The sequence below is a fragment of the Talpa europaea genome (genome assembly GCF_964194135.1).
Source record: "Talpa europaea genome assembly, chromosome: 7".
NCBI lineage: Eukaryota > Metazoa > Chordata > Mammalia > Eulipotyphla > Talpidae > Talpa > Talpa europaea.
The window spans coordinates 44,674,780-44,695,719 of record NC_140074.1 but is presented as its reverse complement, the minus strand read 5'-3'; the positions used below and the strand labels follow the sequence as shown (position 1 = coordinate 44,695,719).

At 40.8% G+C, this 20,940-nt stretch overlaps 1 protein-coding gene across 1 annotated transcript in view; it reads left to right on the top strand.

Annotated features, from left to right (window-relative positions):
- The window catches only part of GNA14 (G protein subunit alpha 14), a gene marked incomplete at both ends in the record, with an annotated part of 171,889 nt that overhangs the window by 76,823 nt on the left and 74,126 nt on the right, over positions 1-20,940 (top strand). The window contains one exon of the mRNA XM_084238767.1: positions 15,819-16,003. Within this exon, the coding sequence (XP_084094893.1) occupies positions 15,819-16,003 (185 nt within the window). The remainder of the gene's footprint in view (positions 1-15,818; positions 16,004-20,940) is intronic.

Genomic DNA, 20,940 nt, shown 5'->3' with positions numbered 1-20,940 from the left:
AGGGCATATTTTCCCTGAGGAGGATGAGTTGGGAAACTTTCCATGTGGTTGCTGGATGGGGGATTAGAGCCATTTGGGCAGTGGCATTCTGGGGTCTCAAGTGGCTGTAGTATAGTCCAGAATTGGGAGAGGACATGGACCACAAGTGGGCATGGCCCTTGGTCCAATGACCTCATATTGGGTAGGGAGACATAAGAAAGTGCCAGATCAAGACCTTGTAAGTTTGAAGATTCCTTTGTCCAATTCTGAAGGTGACACTGAGTCCAGCCCTAGAATATGAGGATAATGGAAGGATATTGTCTAACTGCCCCTTTTGCTTTTAGCCAGCAAGTATTTGAATGTCTGTTCTGTGCAGATTGTTCACTAGGTGTTGTGGGAGGATACAAAATACAAAGCTATTTTTAATCTAGATGTGGGGGAGACAAAAGCTGAACTGAGAATAATTGCAAAACAACTGATTAACAAGGGAAAATGGTTAGCCCGTAATTATTGAGTAAGGAATTTTGGGGTGAAACTGAGTAAAATGATGGTCTTGTTGAAGAAGAAATGCTAGTCTCAGGGCCTGCAGTGCTAGAGATCATGGAATTTTGGGCTGGCAAACCCATGCTTCCAGGGCTCCAGCAAGTGCCATAAATGTGTGACGGAACCTGGGACCAGACAATGAGAACTAGGGGTAGAATGCTGAAGTGGGGGAGCTGTCCCCTAGCAATAGATGCTCAAATGAAAAATAAAGTTGACCAAGTTACTAATCAAGTGAAATGGTAGTGGGATCCCTGAATTCAAACTTGTTGGGTTGTTGATGAAGAAATTAAACTGAGGATGCCATATCAGTGTGGAGTGTCATAATCAGATCCTTTATCCACATTTACTGCTAATAAAATAACTTTAAGAAAGATGCATCAGAGAAAGAGTAAGTGCGGAGGGAAATGTTAGAGAAAATTCTTTAATGTCCTAGAAATAGTTCAAATGGTGGTTAAGACAAGTGGGAATCCCTTTCAAGTTTGAAAAAAATGTTTGTTGTGTTTAGAATATGTGCAGGAATATGCCTTTCATTTCTATAAAATCATACCAATTACTATACAAGTTCCTGTAAGTGTTGAGCTTGCAAACCCTTTTCCAAAACACGGGGTTGGCCAATGTGCCCCCCCTCCAATTCATGATGAATTTGGAACCAGTTAGTATGACCTAATTTGGAACTTGAGTGACATTTGGACACATACACAGGAAAAAGGGGAGCATGTGAAGACAAAGCACAGGTTGGGATTACACTGCCACAGGCCAGAGAATATCATGGTTTGTCAGCAATCTCCAGACGCCAGGAAAGAAGCCAGGAGCAGATTTCTCCCTCAGCTTCTGTGAGGGAATGTGTTTCTGTGGCTTGACGCCATCCAGCTAGTGGGACTTTGTTAGGGCAGCCTAGGCAACTAATGCAGATAGAACTTCTGGACTTCTCCATTCTTGTTAGATATGCCAGCCTGTGCCTGGTCTCTATGGGTTTAATTCCTGTTTTGCAACTTGTCTCACAAATGCATTCAGTCTTCTAAACCATTTCATCCCCTTCTTGCTCTCCATTTCAAGTTACCACTTTTATCACTTATCGTAGTGATTAATATTTGAATACTGCTTTCTACGATTCAAATGATTTTAATTCCCACAACAAATAAATGATGGAAGTGATATTATTCTGCCCACTTAATTGACAGCAAACTGAGATTCAGAGAATTTAAGTAATTTGACTCAGGTCACAGTTACCTAGTTTATTAAAAATCTGGGATTCTGGCAGGGATAGGCATTTTAGCTGAAAGAAAAATTACTGAACCTGAAACAGAGGGCTTTTCTATAATTAACTTGCCATACTGTTTTCTCCATTCCTAAGAAAAGGCCACAGGACTTGTTTGTATCACTAGGGTAAAAGGAGAAATTCTTGAAATTATTCTCCTTTGCATTCCTACACCTTCGCGGAACAACCCTTGTTATTATCACAGCAAAGGCATCCCAGTAGTTGATATAATAAGAAAAGAGAGAACTTATTCTGTGTCTTTTTTTTTATAACAACAGAATTTCTTTTATATGCTTAATTACAACTTTTGAAGAGGCAACGAATTGGCTTTTGGTGAATTTTTTTCCTTAAGTAGGTCACTGAAGATATAATTAATATAGATAATAGCTAGTTCATAAACAGATTTCTTTTAGTCTTTTTTTTTTTTGCACGCGTTTTCATGCTTTATAACAAAGCAGCTAGTTGGGTTATGTTATTCAGTTGGTTTTATAGCAAGGTCAAATAGTACATCCTGCTAACATAAGAAACATGTCAACAGTTTCCACAATTTGTCTTACTGAAAAGCCTTTTTTGTTGTTGTTATTCTTGAAGTACAGTTTTAAAAAGGAAACTCTGGTTGGTTGTTGGATTGCCTTATTTTTGGCAGTTTGTTGAGGCAGTAAACTAGAATTGTAATGTCAGAGAAGCCCGTACAGTCTCTCCCAACCCCAAATGGCAAAGTTACACTGAGGTGACCATATACTTGATTATCCGTACCAGGATACTTTTAAGAATGAAAAAAGAATGCTCTTAATAATGACCTCAGGACAATAGATATAAAGCAGGATTGTCCTGAGCAACCAGGCGAGATGGTCATTTTGGTGATTTTAACCCACCCTGGAGAGGGAGAACTTAATAGGTGGACTTGAAGATTATTATTAGTCATCAATCATTAGATTGTCCCTTGAAAATTAAATATATGTAGTTTTTGGATATCAATAAGAGATAAGTTGAAAAATTCTTACTCAAATATCTTGGTCTTGGTCATTCTAGGGAGAGCTTGTTGTTCTGGGGAGACTGAGGCTCAAAGGGATCTGAACCTGGAGGAAAGGAAACTGGGGTGGCCTTCCCAACTTGGGTGGAGATGCATGCCCTCGTGTCTGTGCCCAGAGTAGGCACTCAATATATGGCTGATAAACGTAATGATTGGAGTAACTATAAGCCTGTCTGAAATAGGATTGTGTCTTTACTTGATTCACTATTGTACACCAGAAATTTCATTCAGAGGGTGTAGTTACAGTTGAAGATCATGTGATGAGAACTCAAGAGTTAAGTAGGCACACATTTGTGGTTTTTTTTTTTTTTTGAAGATTTATTTATGCATACAAGAGCTGGGGTGCAGGCCAGAGGTCTGGAGTCGGGGGGTGAGAGGATTCATCAGAGATAGAGTGGGGAGCAGAAAAGGCAGATATACTGAAATACACTGCTGAGGGGAGCAGCGGGTGAATCAGGGGAGGTCTGCTGTGCCATGTGGGTAGCTCCCTGGCCGGGGATTGATCTCGTGCTGCAGTGACTGTGGATAGCTTCAGAGTGCTGTGGCTTAACCCCTTGCACCACCAGGGAGGCCCCACATACTTGTTTTTTAATTTGGTGGTTGAGAGGAGAATTAAAGGGGAGTGTAGAGTTCATTTCCATTGGGTCTGTTCCCTGCACTTGCATGCGATTCCTCCATTTGTCTCTTTTAAAATGTTCGCCTCACTGCCTTGCCTTCCCTTCCTGAAGTCTAAGAATCTTAAATGCACTGTCTCTTTTTAGAGTGCCTTCCTTTTACTTTAAGACATTTTTTCTCTGGGCTCTCCTCTCTCTCCTCTTTCATTTTCAACACGAGTGAAATGAAGCTTTGGATTATCACAATTTGCCCAAGAACAAGTTCTGCCTTGGACGCATTTTATGTTAACCATTCTAGTGTTATATTATTCCTCACATTCAGAGTTCAATATAGAGTCCAAAGGAAGAGAGACCAAGGTCTTACCAGACCCGTGGGGTTATGATTTCTTGCTGAATATTTCTGTAAAAATGGGGGAGACACTTAGGAAAGCAATGAACTGTGGAAGAGTCTATTCTAGCCATTTAAGATCATTATAATCTGCCTTTTAGGAAGTAAAACAATTATGAGTCAGTTACAGAGCAGAAAATGATCTCATGACCCTCCTTACAAGTGAGACGAGTTTTACTTCTTATGGAATCACTGATATTTTTACTGTAAGTCATACAGCTTATCTGAGATTTCTCCCTATTCTTTCTGTGGTTTATTCATCTTTATGGAAATGTAACTGATGGCAGGGCATTTTCCAACATAGTTTTGTCACTACCAGGCATTTTATTTTTGAGAAAAACAGCTCCCTCAAAGATATTCTGTGTATCTTGTTGCTTTTCCCGAGTCTTCTACAGATGAGCTATCGCTACAGAGTTAGCAAAATTGTGTAATCTTTATGGAAGTGTCAGTTGTGATGTTTGGCAAGCAACACCAATCTCTGCATCACATGACGGCATACAAGAGATGTTGTTTAATCTGTAACAAACTTTTCCTGATATAAAGCAGTTAATACTAAGATAAATATTTCTATTGCTCTCCCCCACCCCACCTCAGGTGTAGTCCCCATAGAATTTCCTTCACCAATGCACCTGTGCACCATCACCTCAGTCCTCTGTGCTCTACCCTCCACTCCCTCCGATCCCTCTCCCTCCCCCTCAAGTCAGAAGGAAAAAGAAAAATATCAGATGGTTTCACTTATAGGAGGAATATAGGGGACCCAAATAAGACATCAGGGGAAAAAATAATGACAAAACACAACACAAAACAAAACCAAACAATTATAAAACAGAGACATGCTTCTATTGACTCTTTAAAGAATATCACATATATAACAAATTATAGAAATTTGTAAAGATAAGCTATATAGGTAAATAGGTCAAATTAATTTAGAGAAAAATTAGCCTTATTGTCAGAGCACAAAGGAAATCATTTCATCCTCCAAAGATTCATCTAGGCTGACACAGAATCACATATATTACCTCCCGTACCTCCTGCATCCAGGGGAGAGATCCAGCATGACTGAGTGGCTCTCATGACTTCGACATTAACTACCTTAGTTAAAGCACCGGTTCCTTGGGGAAGGAAATTCTATGGGGACTCAACTTGAGAGGATAGGGGGAAGCAAATATTGTTTAAAAATTTAAAAAAAAATGTAAAAGTTTAATGTAAAATAAAAAAATTAAAAAAAATAAGACTTAACAAAAAAAGCATGAGAAGTTGGGGGTGGTGAGATAGAAAATGTCAGTTAGGGAGTTTATCAGAAAGGTAAAGGTAAACAAAGGTATGCAGATTTAATTTCTGCCTTCTGCATGGCTAAGAGATATGGAGATTAGGTCTTCACCCTGCTGTGAGTGAGAGGCCCTTACAGAGAGAAGTTCACATATAAATGTCTTTCAAAAGCAATTTCCACTCAGCTTTCAGAGCCCTATAAAATCAACCTTTTTCCAAATACTTATTTTTGGGATGGCAGATTTTTACTTCCTTCATTTCTTATGGCAAATATGTGAAGTGCATTATTTCAGTACTTCCAATTAGAAAAACAATTATTCAGCGGTTCTTTTGTAATTAAAAATTGTTAGCTGTACCTTTTGGCTTTGCTTGATACAAGAAATACAAATCAGGCTTGGGCTTGAAAATACTTTTTTGATCAAAATGAGGCAAAAAAGAGTGATAGAAAATGGCAAGAGTTACTTAGAATTATGGCTTTTCTTGGTTAGTTGGTCATGATGGTTTTGCAGGTTAATCAAACAAAAAGACTAAAAAATATAATACAGCATCTTTTGCATTCTATTCCATTGTTTTAAAATCTTAAGCTGTGTAACGTGTCTCATCACTTAATTTATTAGTTTTCTCTTTTTGTTTGGAAAAAGCCTCATCTCTTTTTGAGAGAGCAGCCTGGAAACCTGTCTCCAGTTGATTCCAGCCCTGTGTTGCCTATATCCATTGCTATTTTTCCCTTTCTGGTGAAAAATAGCACCTCCTCTGTTTGCAAGAACAGAAGCTGGGGAAGGTAAAAAGGTTATGGTGATGACTAGGGGGCTGGGCAAACGCTGGCAGGATGACTGGAATAAATGAATCTTTATTGTGCTTTAAAAATGTTTTCCCTCTGGACACTGAGAAACAGAGCTCCCACAAGGATATTTTATTCATGCATAAATGAAACTGGAACTTATAAAAACCCATCAGCTAGACTGAATGTGATGTGAAAAGTTTGAGTGTTCCAGTCCCAGGGAGACCTCATTAGTGAAGCTCCTCTCAGAAAGGCCCCAGAGCAGTGCTTCCCAACCAGCCCACGGATTGGGTGCTCAACCTCCCTGGAATGATGGTGAAAAGCACATCATCCCAGGCTCTTGCAGAAGACAGCCAGAATTATAGAACTGAAAAGGTGTCCAGGAGTCTGATTGTTAATCAATTATTCCCTCTTCTTTCTCTTCCCTGACCATTGCATTCCATTCTGCACTTGGGTGAGTGTCTTGATTTTCTTGGGCTGCTATAACAAAATACCACAGGCTAGCTAACTTCTAAATAATTATAAACAACAGATATTTCTTCCTTATAGTTCTGGAGGATGGAAGTTAGAGATCAGTGTGCCAGCCTGGTGCAGTGCTGGTGGGAGCCCTCTTCAGGATTGCAGGCTTCTCCTGTGTACTCCATGGCAGAAAGGGCTGGTGAGCCTGCCAGAACCTCTTCAGAAGAACACTAGTCCCACTCATGAGGGATCCACCCTCATGACCTAATCATCCCAAAATGCACCTCCTAATTCTATCCAGGGACATTGGATTTTCAACATGAATTTGGGGGGACACAAGCATTGCAGTCATAGAAATGGGGAGTCATTTGGAGTTTTCCCCAATCTTTGTCAGATTCTCTCATAAATCAGTATCTTGAGGGACCTCCATACTGTTTTCTATAATAGCTGCCTCAATTTTCATTCCCAATGGCAGTGTATTAGGGTTCCTTTTTTCTCCACACCCTCTCCAACACTTGTTTTTTTATCTTTTTGATATGGGCTATTCCTATAAGTGAGGAATCTCTCACTGTGATTTTGATTTGCATTTCCTTAACAATCTTGATGATGAAAAGTTTTCTTCCTTGTGCCTATTGGTCATTTGTGTGTTGTCATTGGAAAAGTTTCTATTCAGAAACTTTGTCCACTTTTGATTAAGTCGGTTGCTTTTCTTGTTGAATTTTATGCCATATGGAATACAGAATGGAGGGTCCTCAAAAAAAAAAAAAAAAGAAAATGGAAATACCATATAGTTCAGAAATTCGATTTCTAGGTATCTGTCCAAAGAATATGAAAACATTAATTTCAAAAGCTTTATGCACCCCTATGTTCATTGTAGTGCTATTCACAATAGCTAAGCATATCTTAGCTTGGAAACAACCTAGGTGCCCATAGATGGATAAATAGAGAAGATGTATGTGTGTTTACCTACATTTACACACATGTGTGTGCACACACACACATACACTCGAATACTACTCAGCTGTAAACAAACAAGCAAACATGGAATCTTGCCATTTGTGACAACATGGATGAAACTTGAGGGTATTATTCTAAGTAAAGTAAGTCAGAAAGAGAAATATAAATACCACATGATGTCACTCACGTGAGAAAAAAAAAAGCAAACAAACACAACTACCAACAACCCTAAGATTATGACAACAGAATGGTGGCTATCAGAGGGGAACGAGGTGGGTGGAGTGGAGGGGGTGGTAGCTGAAAAGTAGACTCTTGGTGGTAGTTGCGGTGGGTATATACACCTGTCAAAGAATGAAGCTTTATTTCTATGAAGCTTGAGAAGAACAAGCACTGTGATGACAGCACTTGCAAGTGAATAAATTGCAAGTGCACGGGGTGGCCACTGTGCAAGTTACAGGGGTTCAAGCAGCGTACTCCAAAGTTCAGGAACTCCCTGTGGTTATCCCTCTTTGCTGGTAAGAAACATTTCTACTTAAAGATTCCAAAGGAATTTCTTCTATCTCCATTTACCAGGAGACCCTTACATAGAACCTGGGCCTCCCTGAGTGTTGGCCCTAGGTCCCATGTGTCCTCATCAGAAAGGGCCCCTGCTCCCATGGGGGGGGGGGTCACTTTGTATACTCAACAGACTCATCCAATCAGACCTGAACCTTCCCTTGACCAGACAAACCCACCTCCTCTTGTTTTTCAAAACCATAATCATCTTGTTTGTTTTAGTCAACAGATGCTCATTCACACAGGGCCTCATCTTTGTGCTCTGTTTTAGGTTTCAAAGAAATGAGGTCCCATCCTTGTAGAGCCATTTGCTGGTCACTTCATATCCCTTTCTGCCTGTTGGTCTCATAGAAAATTTCCCCCAAAGTCCAGAACTGTGTCTCCATTTTTGTTCTGGCTTACATTATCTTTTGTTAAGCTGAACTAAATAACAATGACTTCTCTCAAATGGTTTTAGCAAACATCACAGACTATTGGAAATGGCTCTGCTCATCTGGGAAAACTTATTAGCACCTCCTTTGGCTCTCAGAGAGGCAGTCTTTACGGAAGATTTTAGGTAAACTTTAGAACAATTGACTCTCTGTTTAGATGTCCTTGGTCTATCACTTGGAAAGAATCTATTTTGCTGTGACCTGTTTCCTTATGGCTCCTAAAAGGCAACTTTTTCCTTTTGTGAAACTTTCTGTGTATTTAAAATTAAGCTGAAACTCAAACCTCATATTGCTTCCTCAATTCCCAGAAAGAGTTTAGAATTTTAGTGCTAAGACATTTTATTGGCCCCTTTTCACTGTGAGTTTCAAACTTCAGTGTCTTTTTTTTGTTGTTGTTGTTCTTTTTTAACATGGGGACAGTTCAGGAGAGAATTTCAGAAGCTTCAAGAGAGAAAGCGGGGGAAATCTCCTTTTAGGATAAAAAATAAAAGGGTAAATTTCATGTAAGAAAGACAATAATTTGTGTGTATTGTTTTTCAAAATGGTTAGTGGTGGTAGACAAACTAGTTTATTGGTTGGAATATTGCTGAAAGTTTTAAATTTTATTATATTTAATTTGATTAATCACGGCAAATAATCTGGTTTTTCACTTAGGATATTCATGTTTCCTTTTGTAACAAATTTAAGTAAAAAATTGTTTAAATAATCATGTAGGTGGTATATGGATATAATAAAAAATCACAAGGAAGGTATACAAATGAAGGGGCTTTGGGGAAACACTGGTTAAATGAACATCTTTTAGAAACCTCTCAGCCCTGCAAGGTCCAAGGTGCACATCCTTTACCTACATAAATCTGGATGCTAGTAGAGATGAGTTTTCACTTAAAGTAGACCACAGATTATCACTATATACCAACTGTGCCCAGAGTGGCAAGCTCAGTGTTTTCAATTTACCTACTTAAGGTCTACTCTGGAAAAGGAAATAACTCACATTTAGGAGGCATAGGGGGAGACAAAGGATCCAGGGCAGAGTTTCACAGTGGGAGATGCAGGATACAGATGCAAGATGGGAGCATACCAGTCTTTCAAGAGAAGCAGTTCTCTTGTCATTGCTGCAAGACAGAGAATAGGACACAAGGCCCTCTGGGGAATCTGTTATCAGCCAGAGTGTCTTCCCCAGAGGTTACCTCAGTTTTATTACAGAAGACAGAAGCAGTAGGATGATGACTAGCCACGGACCCCACACGTAGCAGGTCCTTAATGATAGTGAAAGTTTAAATAATGCGTAATCATAGTTGTATTATTTTTTTCCAAATATGAAAACAGTGAAGTGAAAACTAAATGGTTAAGAGCCATTTCCCTTATTTATATTTGAAACAGCATCTAGAAACAGATTTGTAATTTTCTTTCTTTCCCCATTGAATATTTTAGAGCATTGGGTCCAGGAGCTAAAGTCCTTTTGGATTGTGGTTTCCTCTCTGAAAATCCCCCTCTCCACCCCCCTTTGTCTCATGTGATTGAATCTCTTGGTAAACCAACACCAAGGTTCATTTTCTAAACAAAGACTTCTCCCTCCCAGGACTCAAAGGTTAAAGTCCTCACTAAGAAATAAGAAAGGAAACAGTGGGTATTTGTTACTCATCTGAGCCATATAGTCAATTTTTTTTAAAGATTTATTTTTATTTATACAAGAACCAGAGTATAGGCCAGATGTGCAGGAGGGTGAGAGGATTCACCAGAGACAGAGTGGGGAACAGAACAGGCAGAGTGATGAAATACACTGCTGATGGGAGCAGCGGGCAAGTCAGGAGAGGTCTGCTGCGCCATGTGGGTTTCTTGCCGGCCGGCCGGGATCAAACCCGTGCTGCAGAGGCTGCAGACAGCTTCACAGCACGGTGCTCAACCGCCTGTGTGACCAGGGGAAGCCCATATAGTCTATTAACATAATTAGTTGGACTAAAAAAACTAAATCACCTCATCCTCAAATCACCAATAATTTTTTCCTTCCAAAAATCATACCCTTTAGGTCAGGGAAAAGACAAAAACTTGCAAGCTGACCATAGATCTGAGACATGCAACAGTGGGTAGGGAGGGGTCAAGAAGGGCGGGAAGAACACAGAAGACTATAGTGTTGGATCAGGGGTGCTGTGGTGATGGGGGAACAATGGGGATTACACCTGAGGGGAAAAATCAAATATTGTCCAAAGCTTAACAAAGATATAAAAAAAATTTAATTAAAAAATAGGCAATATGAAAACTTTTTTTTTTAAAAAAAAAATGTGCACTCTAGATTTTTCTTCTGCTTTCACAGAGGAAGCAAATATGTTGGTCTTCAATGTCCAAGTATATAGTATCTGCTTAAAACAGGGAAGGAAATTAAATTCAGATCCTTCTTTTGAGCTGAGGGGTGTCCTGGCCACAGCTGTTAGTGCAGAGAATGATGCTTTGTATCTGCCTTGGCTCCCACCTCATCTGCCTCCATCTGCTGCTGGAAACATCTCATTTAGAGCAGAGCAGTGAAGGATTAGAGATAAAATCCCAAGTGTTGGTGTCTCAGTCCCAGATGAAGACCACACTTAAACAATTAGGAGGCTGCCCTTGGCCGTTTTTAGGGACAATAAGTTATTTAATTTTTTTCATTTCTCATTTCCCTTCTGGAAAAAGAAGATACTTAACTGAATGGTGTTGAGGCTGACATGAAGGTGTGTGGGCCTTCCCCACTGAGTGCTCCATTGCAGTTGCCGTGAGACTGCTTGTGAAACACTGTCTGAAGGGTCTTCCTTGTGCCCCAGCATACATGCCTGTAAGATGGTGGTTCTGCTGGCGCTTAGGGTTCAGTGTGTGACTAGAAACTTCAGATTAATCCTTATATGACCAATAAGTCCTTTTGGTCATGACCAAATTCACTTGCTAACTGTGTGACTTTGCAGAGGTTACTTAGTCAATATGAGCCTCAAGTTTTTCTCATCTGTAAAATAAAGATGATGATAAGAGTATACATCTCATAGGGTGGTTGTGAGGATTTAAGACATCAGTTTGTACTGTGTACCTGTCACATGGTGACTACTCTAATATTCCCCCCTTAATGGGACTGAAAGCATCACAGGGAATCAGGATAAGGCTCCTGCTCAGCCAAGTTTTGTGGCTGTGCTGCTGTGGGTGAAGTGGTTGCCACCCACACAGCACACTAGCTGTTTGAGAGAGGATGACTCACTTTGTTTTCCCATGTTGCAGAGAGGCATGTAGTTGAACCTGGATGAATTCTTTACCACTATCCTGTGTTCCAAAATAACTGGAATATTATTCTACCTTAAAAAGGAAATCTTGTCACATGCTATAATATAGATAAACGAAAATATTGTGCTAAATGGAATAAGTCAGTCACAAATACTATACTTACACTTACATGATCATATTTATATTTCTGTGAGGTACCTGATGTAAGAGATTGAGTTGAATGGTGGTTGTCAGGGGCTGGGGAGAGGGAGCTTCAATATTGCAAGAAGAGTTCTGGGGAGTGACTGCAGATTAATATGAATGTACTTAATGCAACTGAACCATGCACTTAAAAATGATTAAAATGGTAATTTTTGTATGTTTTGCCACAATTTAGAAAATTAATTTAAAAACTTATTAAGCAGGGCCTCCCTGATGGCGCAGCGGTTGAGCGCTGGGTTGCGAAGCTGCCCGCGCCGGTTCGATCCCCAGCTGCTCCCCGGCCACCGGAGGAGAGTCCCACATGGCGCGCAGACCTCTCCTGCCGCCGCTGCTCCCCTCAGCAGTGTACTTCGGTCCTTCTGCCTGCTCTGCTCCCCGTTCTGGCTCTGGTGAATTCTCTCACCCTCCCGCGCTTCTGACTGTACCCAGTGCATGTATAAACAAACAAACAAACAAATAAATAAATAAAACATGCCTCTATTTAAAAACAACAAAAAACAAAAAACAAAAAAAAACTTATTAAGCATGTGCCAAATGTTAGGCATTATATCTGGCCCAAGAGAAACAATGAGTGAAAGCCAACATGACCCCTAAAGTGACTCTGATATTAATTTCCAATATGGAGTGGGAGTTCCCACCCACAGAAGTCTCTGGACACAAGCTGGGTGTCCTAAAATTCAACTCAATCCTGAAACTGTCTACCTGGAGATGGTGGCAGATTCTACAGGTCATGTTCTTCAGACTTCAAGAGATGCCTCCCCACCATGTGCTTCTGACCAATAGGCTATAAATAAGAGGTTCCCGTGATCCCCCTCCATGATATGAGTAATTTTCTGGAGCACCTCATAGAACTCAAACATTTCATTACTAATTACTGGTTTATTATAAAAGGATATAATTTTAGGAATAGCCAGAATACACAGGCCACAGTATCTGGAAAGGGCACAGACCTTCCATGCCCCTCTAGGGGGCCACACTCCCTAAATCTCCACATGCTCACCAACCCAGAGGCACTCTGAATCCTGTCCTTTTGGTGTTTTATGGAGCCTTTGTTACATAGGTTTAATTGATTGACTCAATGACTGTTGGTAGTTGAGCTCACTCTCCAGCCTCTCTCCTCTCCCAGTGGTCTGGTTGTGGGACTGGAAGTTCCAAATTCTCTAACCACACGTTTGGTTCCACTGACAACCCATCTTTAGGTGCTTTCCAAACCTCACCTTATTAACTTAATAAGAGACAGCTTTTTTGCTCACAGCCTTTAGGAAATCCAAGTGTTTTAGGAGTTCTATGCCAGAAATGAAGACAAATTTCATTTTTATAAAGCACAGTATCATATCAATATTTTATTTTTACAAAGCACAATACTTATGAAACAGTAGGCTGATAGTGAGACGATGTTAAGTGGAGAATGACATCAACAGGCAAAATGCAGCTGGAACAGGTGTTACACAGAGAAGTTCACGATATCCTGGGGGTCTGGAATATAGGAACTTGACCTTGTCAAACAGGCCAGGCCAGGCCAGGCACAAAGGTGAGCAGGAGAAAGGAGGACCATTCCAGGGAAGCAGAGAGTGTGTGCAAAAGCTGCAACCAAGGAGGATCTGAAAAGAAGCATGAAGGAACGCAGAGTGTAGAGGGAAGTGTGTTGAGAAGAGGTTGGTAAAGTGGGAGGGGCCAGACCACCCACCTGTTAGAGCTGTGAGGAGCTGTCTTTCCTCAGAAGAGTGGGAAAGCAGTGAGAGTTTTGAGTTGAGGATGGGGAGACAGACAAGGAGGTTTGTGTTTTGAAAAGATCAATCTGAAAGAACTTTATTCTTTTTTAAAAAATATGTTCTTTTTAGTAATTTTCTCCAGCTTTATTCATTCATTCATTCATTCATTCATTCGTTTATTTATTTATACAAGCACTGGGTACAGTCAGAAGCGCGGGAGGGTGAGAGAATTCACCAGAGCCAGAGCAGGGAGCAGAGCATGCTCTGCTGAGGGGAGCAGCGGGCGGCAGGAGAGGTCTGTGCGCCATGTGGGACCCTTGCCCAGCAGCTGGGGATCGAACTGGTGTTGCAGAGACTGCAGGCAGCTTCGCAACCGAGTGCTCAACCGCTGTGCCACGGGGGAGGCCCAGAACATTTTTTTCTTACAAGGAAAAATCTTATCTGCGGCAGCCCCTGCCACTGAATGCCAGTCTACCGCTGCGCTGGTCCGCAGCACTTATCCAATACTAAGTGTTGTCTCAATTATCCACATTGGAAAATTGAACAAGGCCCCCCAGGTGTTTCTCAGCACCTTTGCTGTGGTCCCCACCTGATGCTTGCAGGGCTCTGACAAGGGTGCAGATGGAGGCTCACATCCCAGCGTCTAACTAGTGATGGGTTATATAATCAGGATAACAAGCTATCATATGTTCTGCCTCTTACTACAACAAACACGTCTCTATAACTAAAATGTCAATCAGGAGTGAGCAATTACGGTTTTTATTCAACTCAGTTGGCCAGTATCAAGGACGATTGGATTTAACTGTAACTGTGCAGCTTGGGTGCTCGTGGGGTCAATGAGATGTGGGTGAGTGGTAAAATAAAAAGAAATCACTACCAACTCCATAATTTTTGCCTTCTTTATAGCAAAATTGCTGATTTTATTGTTTGAATTAAGCTTTCATATAATTTGTATCATTTTGACAGAAGGAAACAACCTTAGTGGAATATAATTTGCATATCATTCACCTTGTTGAAGGTTACAACTTTTCTTGAGTCACTTTAGTTTTGTACAGTGTCGTCCTCATTTCAGTTTGAAGAAACTTTGCCCTCTTGATGGCATATCAATCTGAGTTGTTAATGAACTTCTTAGTGATACTCAGATTTGAAAATGAACCATTAAAAAAAAAAATAAAGAAAATGAGCCAGGAATATATGTTGTTCCAAACATGATAATGGGGTCTCCTATGATAAAGAGAATATTAGAATCTATTTTAATTCCATCACATACATCTCTATCACTTTAACTTTTACTATCTTCCCAAGTGAAATATCAATCCAGTATTAGTGTAAGACACTTGGCATCCTATTTCACACTTTATCTCTTGACACCGACACAAATGTAAGAGTGTTAGGAAAGGTTTTATATTGTGGGCTGTTCCTCAAGTGCCGTGTGCTGTGTGGTGAGTTTACAGGACCTGAACTACACTTTGGAAATGAAGGCACACATGTCTTCTTTGTGTTCATGTACCTAGAAGGAAGGAATTGACAAGTTAATCAGCTTTTTCTCTTATCCTGAGTGTGCCTGCTGATGTACTCCTCCCTGCTCTTTAAAGCACCGACCATCACCGCCCCCCAACCCTCTCCCTTAGCGGTGTGAAGCCTTTACATTTTGAGGCTTTCAGATATAATTGCTCCTTGTTTTGTTTTGTTTAAGATTTATTTATTTATACAAGCACTGAGTACAGTCAGAAGCGCAGGAGGGTGAGAGAATTCACCAGAGCCAGAGTGGGGAGCAGAACAGGCAGACTGATGAAATACATTGCTGAGGGGAGCAGCGGGTGCAGCAGAAGAGGTCTGCATGCCATGTGGGACCCTCGCAGGTGGCCGGGGATCAAACCAGCACTGCAGAGGCTGTGGGCAGCTTCGCAGCCCAGTGCTCAACCACTGCGCCACCAGGGGAGTCCCAGTTGCTCCTTGTTTTGAGGGCTCCAGGAAAGGGATGTGGGAGAGCAGTTTCATGGGGCCTAAACAGTGTTAATCACTAGAGCTGATGTTTAGGATTACTACAAATGACACAGACACACAATTTTGCATCCTTAATAAGTGTGTGTGTATGTGTGTGTGAGAGAGAGAGAGTGAGAGAGAGAGAGAGAACACAAGCATGAGGGGAGGGTTTTAAGAGGGAGAGAGAGAAAGAGAGGGAGAGACTGATTTTACCTATGATAGAGGGTCTGGGATCAGGGTCGCTCTGTCCCGGGTTTAGGATGATTCTACCCTGTAGCCTAAAACTATGCACTGGGCAGGGCCTTTCCAAGTCCACCCCCACTGATGTGTTAATATGGGCCAGCGCTGCCAAGAAGGCTTTTCTCAGTGTGTTCCTTCTGAAGACTGCTGACTGTGTTTTTTACTTGTCTTCTAGGAACTGGTGAAAGTGGCAAAAGCACCTTTATCAAGCAAATGAGAATTATCCATGGGTCTGGATACAACGATGAAGACAGAAAGGGGTTCACAAAGTTGGTTTATCAAAACATATTCACTGCCATGCAAGCCATGATCAGAGCCATGGACACGCTGAGGATACAGTATGTGTGTGAGCAGAATAAGGTAAGGCGCCAAGGGGCGTTGGCCCTGTTTGTGGATGCGTGCTTTCCGACACTCTGGTTAGCATCTGTCTTTGAACAAAAGTATTTAGTAAGCGCTTTGCTCAGTAACCAAAAGCAGCTTTTAAGCTGAGCCCAGATCAGAATCTGGGTGGAGATCCTCTGGAGAAGACTGATGGTTATCCCTGGCCCTGCCATTTTTCTGCAGGAGTTCTGTCATGGCAGCTTGTAGTGCTCCTTGGGGTGCAGCCATTCTGACACAGGGACAGTCATTTGGTTGCTTTTTTAGGTGCTGGGAAGTGGAAGGCATTTGCATTTTCTCTTGCAGCTAAGATAGCCAGTTAAGTTTTTCAGTGGAGCAATGAAGATTTGGGGGGTTTGCAATGGCCAACTTTTTATAAATTTCCAGTCTTTGGAAATATTTTCACAAATGCCTTGAAACTACTCAGAGAAAACAGTGGATTTTGTTTATTTTTGGGAGCTTGCCCTTCTTGGGTGCAGCCCATGATTGTTTATGAGAGCAGTGCTGTTTCAACTAGCAATGGTCTCTCATACAGTAACAGTGTCCACTTGGCATGTGCTTTCCTATCACCACCAGTTATTTAAAATACATATTTGTTTAAGACCATAGGAAAATAATGAGGCAGGAGGGTGGGAGGAGAAGGCAGATAACATTTTTTATATATATTGGAATGCAAGTCTATAGGAAAATACTGTGTCTGATAAGAATCTAGATTTGAAATCAAGGTTTTTTTTTTTAATTTATACAAATTATGATATCATAAAGAGAAAAATTCTAAGATGAGACTTGTGGATCTGTTGAAAACAACTTATCTGCTAAAATGCCAGAATTGCATGGGGTTTAGACCCCAAGGATAATCTATGTTGAAGTCATGGCATCTGTATTCATGTATATTATGTATATGTTATATATATATATATATATATATATATATGATATACAGAGTTTCAAAGTAATCAAACAACTAAATTTAAATATTCATGATTAGATTGCATAGGAGAGCACAGTGTGAACCAAGCTTTAGACTTTGCATTGTGTCTGCAACCTCATGTCTACTGCCTGGTAAAAAAAATGTGGGAGTGTATCTTGCCTACTGCTTCAACCTTCAGCAATGTTATGCTGAAAAATGTGTGTCCATGGGGGCAGATTAGCCTTTAGTACTTCTTCAGCCAGTTTTAGTGTGTGTCCATGGGTACCCAGGAATCCCAAGCTATTAAGGGGTGGTGCTCCAAAAGTGGTCCAGCCATCTGTGCACACAAAGGCAAAGGAAGCAGACTGTTAGCATGAAAGATTTTTAATAGAATTGGTGTGCATAGAGAGGAAGAAGGGATTTCACTAAGTTTACCGATAAACTCCACAAATTACCCAGTCCTTTATGTGTTAGTGTGCAGACAAACAGACTTGGCTTGAAGTGGGCAACTGAGGTTTCCTCTATTGAAAAATGTATTTTGTTTCCCAGTCATAGTGAGGTGACTATGGAAAGCTTAGAATTTAGGGATGGGTTTGTTAACAGTGGGAAGAAAATATTCCATTATAAGTCCATTCTACTTACCCTGGCAAGATGTTCGTGAAGTCCAGTCAGTTGTGATCAAGATCTTTGGGTTTTTGTTTTGTTTTCCCTTAAGAACTTCAGGATGGGGGCCTCCCCGGTGGCGCAGCGGGTTGAGCACACTGCTGTGAGGCTGTTCGCAGCCTCCATGGCACCGGTTCGATTCCTGGCTGGCCAGGGAGATTCCCGCATGGCGCGGCAGAACTTTCCTGTAACTCCCGCTGCTCGCCTCAGCAGTGTATTTACATCCTTCTGCCTGTTCTGCTCCCTGCTCTGTCTCTCACCCTCCTGCGCCTTTGGCCTGTACCCCAGTGCTTGTATGAATAAATAAATCTTTAAAAAAAAAAAAAAGAACTTCAGGAGGGTCTCAGAATTTATATTTTAAAATTTATTTATTTATTTATACAAGCACTGGGTACAGTCAGAAGCGCGGGAGGGTGAGAGAATTTACCAGAGTCAGAGAGGGGAGCAGAGCAGGCAGACTGACGAAATACACTGCTGAGGGGAGCAGTTGGCAGCAGGAGAGGTCTGCGCACCATGTGGGACCCTCACCTTCTGGTCGGGGATCGAACCGGCGCTGCAGAGGCTGCGGGCAGCTTCGCAACTCAGTGCTCAACTGCTGTGCCACTGGGGAGGCCCCAGAATTTATATTTTAAACAGATTTTATAAGGACTGACCTTCTACCACTTTCTCCTTATCTCTTGATTATAGTTCTTCCTAAGACCATGTCTCCACTAGCCTGCATTAGTTTCCTATAGCTGCCATAACAAATTACCTCAAGCTGGGTGACTTAAACAGAACTTGATTCTTTTACAGTTCTAGAGGTAAGAGGTCCAAAATCATGGTCAAGTGGTTCTGCCTGGCAGCTCTGAGGTATCCTCTGTCCCACGTGACTCTCTTAGATTCCTGTGTTCGCTGGCAATCCCTGATGTCCATTCACTCTATTCTCTCCTTCTGTCTTTAGGTAGAGTTCTTCCCTGTTGCATGTGTTCAAATTTCCCTCTTCTTATAAGGACGCACTCTAAGCCAGTACAACTTCATCATAACGTGATTCCCCCACAAAGACCCCATTTTCAAATACTTATTTTTTTATGTTTGGGGTCTACATGAATTTGAGGGGACACTATTCAACCTAGTTCTGCCTGCTCTCCTGCTTGCATTCATGTCCATCCCATGAGTAAAATAAATCCACCCCATTCCAATATCCCTAAAGGTATTAAGCCATTCCAGCATCAACTCAAAAAGTCCCAAATCTTATTTAATCATCTAACTCAGTTATGGGGGAGACTCTGGCTATGCTCTGTCCTGGAGCAGGAATTCTCTCATTTCCCAGACTTGTGAAACTAGGAAACAAGTCAATTATATATCTTGTCTTTTCCTCATTTGCTGTTTCTGGCTGCAGTCTCAGTGCCTTCTGTCTTTCTACTTCAAGTACCTACATTCACGCTTCATAAACTTCCTCTTATCCCTCAGACATACTGGGATGAACCAAGACTGGAAAGAACACTGAATTGGTTTCCCCAAATCTGGACTCTGTTCATCGCTTCCCTGTGGGTCTCAGACAGGAATCAGCAAACTTTTTCTATGAAGATCCAAAAAGGAAGTATTTTTGGGTTTAGGGGCTATATAGTCTCTGTTGCAACTATTCAGCTCTACGTTATAGGGCAAAAGCAATTCACAAATGAACAAGTGGTGCTCACTGACAAACTCGATTTGCAAAATGTAAAAATGACTTTTCACTCATGGGCCTTACAAAACAGGCTATAAATGAATTTACTCCATGGCTGTAGTTTGCTGACCGTAGTCATAGGGGATGCCATGTAAACCTCTTTGTTTATTTTATTCAGTGCAGAGAAAACATGCTCTGCCCCTTTCATAAGCCAACATGAGCAAAGGAAGTGCCTTAGAAATGAAAGGGCACTCAAGAAATATAATGTTTTCTTCGGGGCAAATTCAAAAACCCAGGTGGATTCAGTTTCTTCTGTTGCTATTTAGATCATTTTCGTCCATTCTTTCTCTACGTTACAAATAATTTTTCTCCTGTGGGTTAGTTCTGATTCAAAAGTAAAATTAACAGAATACCATATTTTCATCATAAAATGATAAAATTATTCATATTCCAATAATATTGGTTTGAGAAGCATGATATTTCTTTACAAAGTAGTGCATCACTTGAAACAATTGATTAGTTAAATGGGGCTGGACAAAGACTTCATTAGCTCTGGTTTTCATGAGGTACAATTCTTCTCTCACTTCTTATTGCTCAGTATTTATTTCCATTAATCTGATGTTTCCAGAACTGGAAGTACTTTTTAAAAGTATGTTGAGGGAATTAAAAGTGATTTTGGAGGGTTTTATTTTAAGTGTTAGTGATATTATTGCTCAGCATGGCTGTTGAAAATCTTTGCCTATGACTTGACAGACTGCATGTGAAAGAACATGTACCAGAAATTTAGTTCAGCATTTGGTTTTTAATCAACATGTTTTTCTAATTAAGATATAGCTGCGAAGATTATTTTTCTATACCTTGCCTGTTTTTTTTAAAGAAATGATTCATATGTATTTGCTCACTCTGTTGATAAGCTTTAGATTTTATGAATGTCTGTCAAGACTATCTTGTGAGCATATATTAGAATTTATGATTTTGAACAAATACTGCAAAGGCATTTATTTGCTCAGTGGCAGGGCTCCCAAATCTGAGTTAGTTTGTAATTCATGTTTATTAGTGATGATTTCTCTGAAGCCCAAAGAGTTTATTTTTTGCTGTTCATAGTGTCTCCAGCTCTAGAATTTCTCATTCTAAATTTCTCATTCCAGGTCTGTCCTGCACTGAAGGACATGTTTTTGATTCCCTGAATGGTTCTGCAAATTGTCTTTGGATGATTTAGATATAGGACAGCCCTGCCTGACTCTCAAACGTCTCTTAGTTCTCTATTCAGAGATACCTAGAAAGAAGATAAGGTCTACAGGTTCTTTTACCATCTGACCCCAGAATTTTCCCAGCCCTCCTGTTTATAGGACTCTTCAGCTACATTGGAGCCACGTTATATTTGCATGAATCATATGCAAATTTTAATTGTTTAAAAAAAATTTTTAAAAAGGAGAGTTAATAATTAAACAGTAGGAGGAATATTTTGCATGGCATTCCACTCTGAGTGCCTAATTTAGGACTCAGTGTTTCCTAGAAGCATGAAGCCTGAAATTCCCTTCACAAAGCATCTTACTCTCCCATTAGAAACTTATGCTGACTTCCAGGTCACAGGTGAGACTATGGGCTTGGGCCCTCTAGCCAACTGCAGCTCTCAGGTGGCTGGGTTGTCTTCAGTTGAATGGACTGTCAAGATGGCTCTAGTTCTGTTTGAAGTTTTGC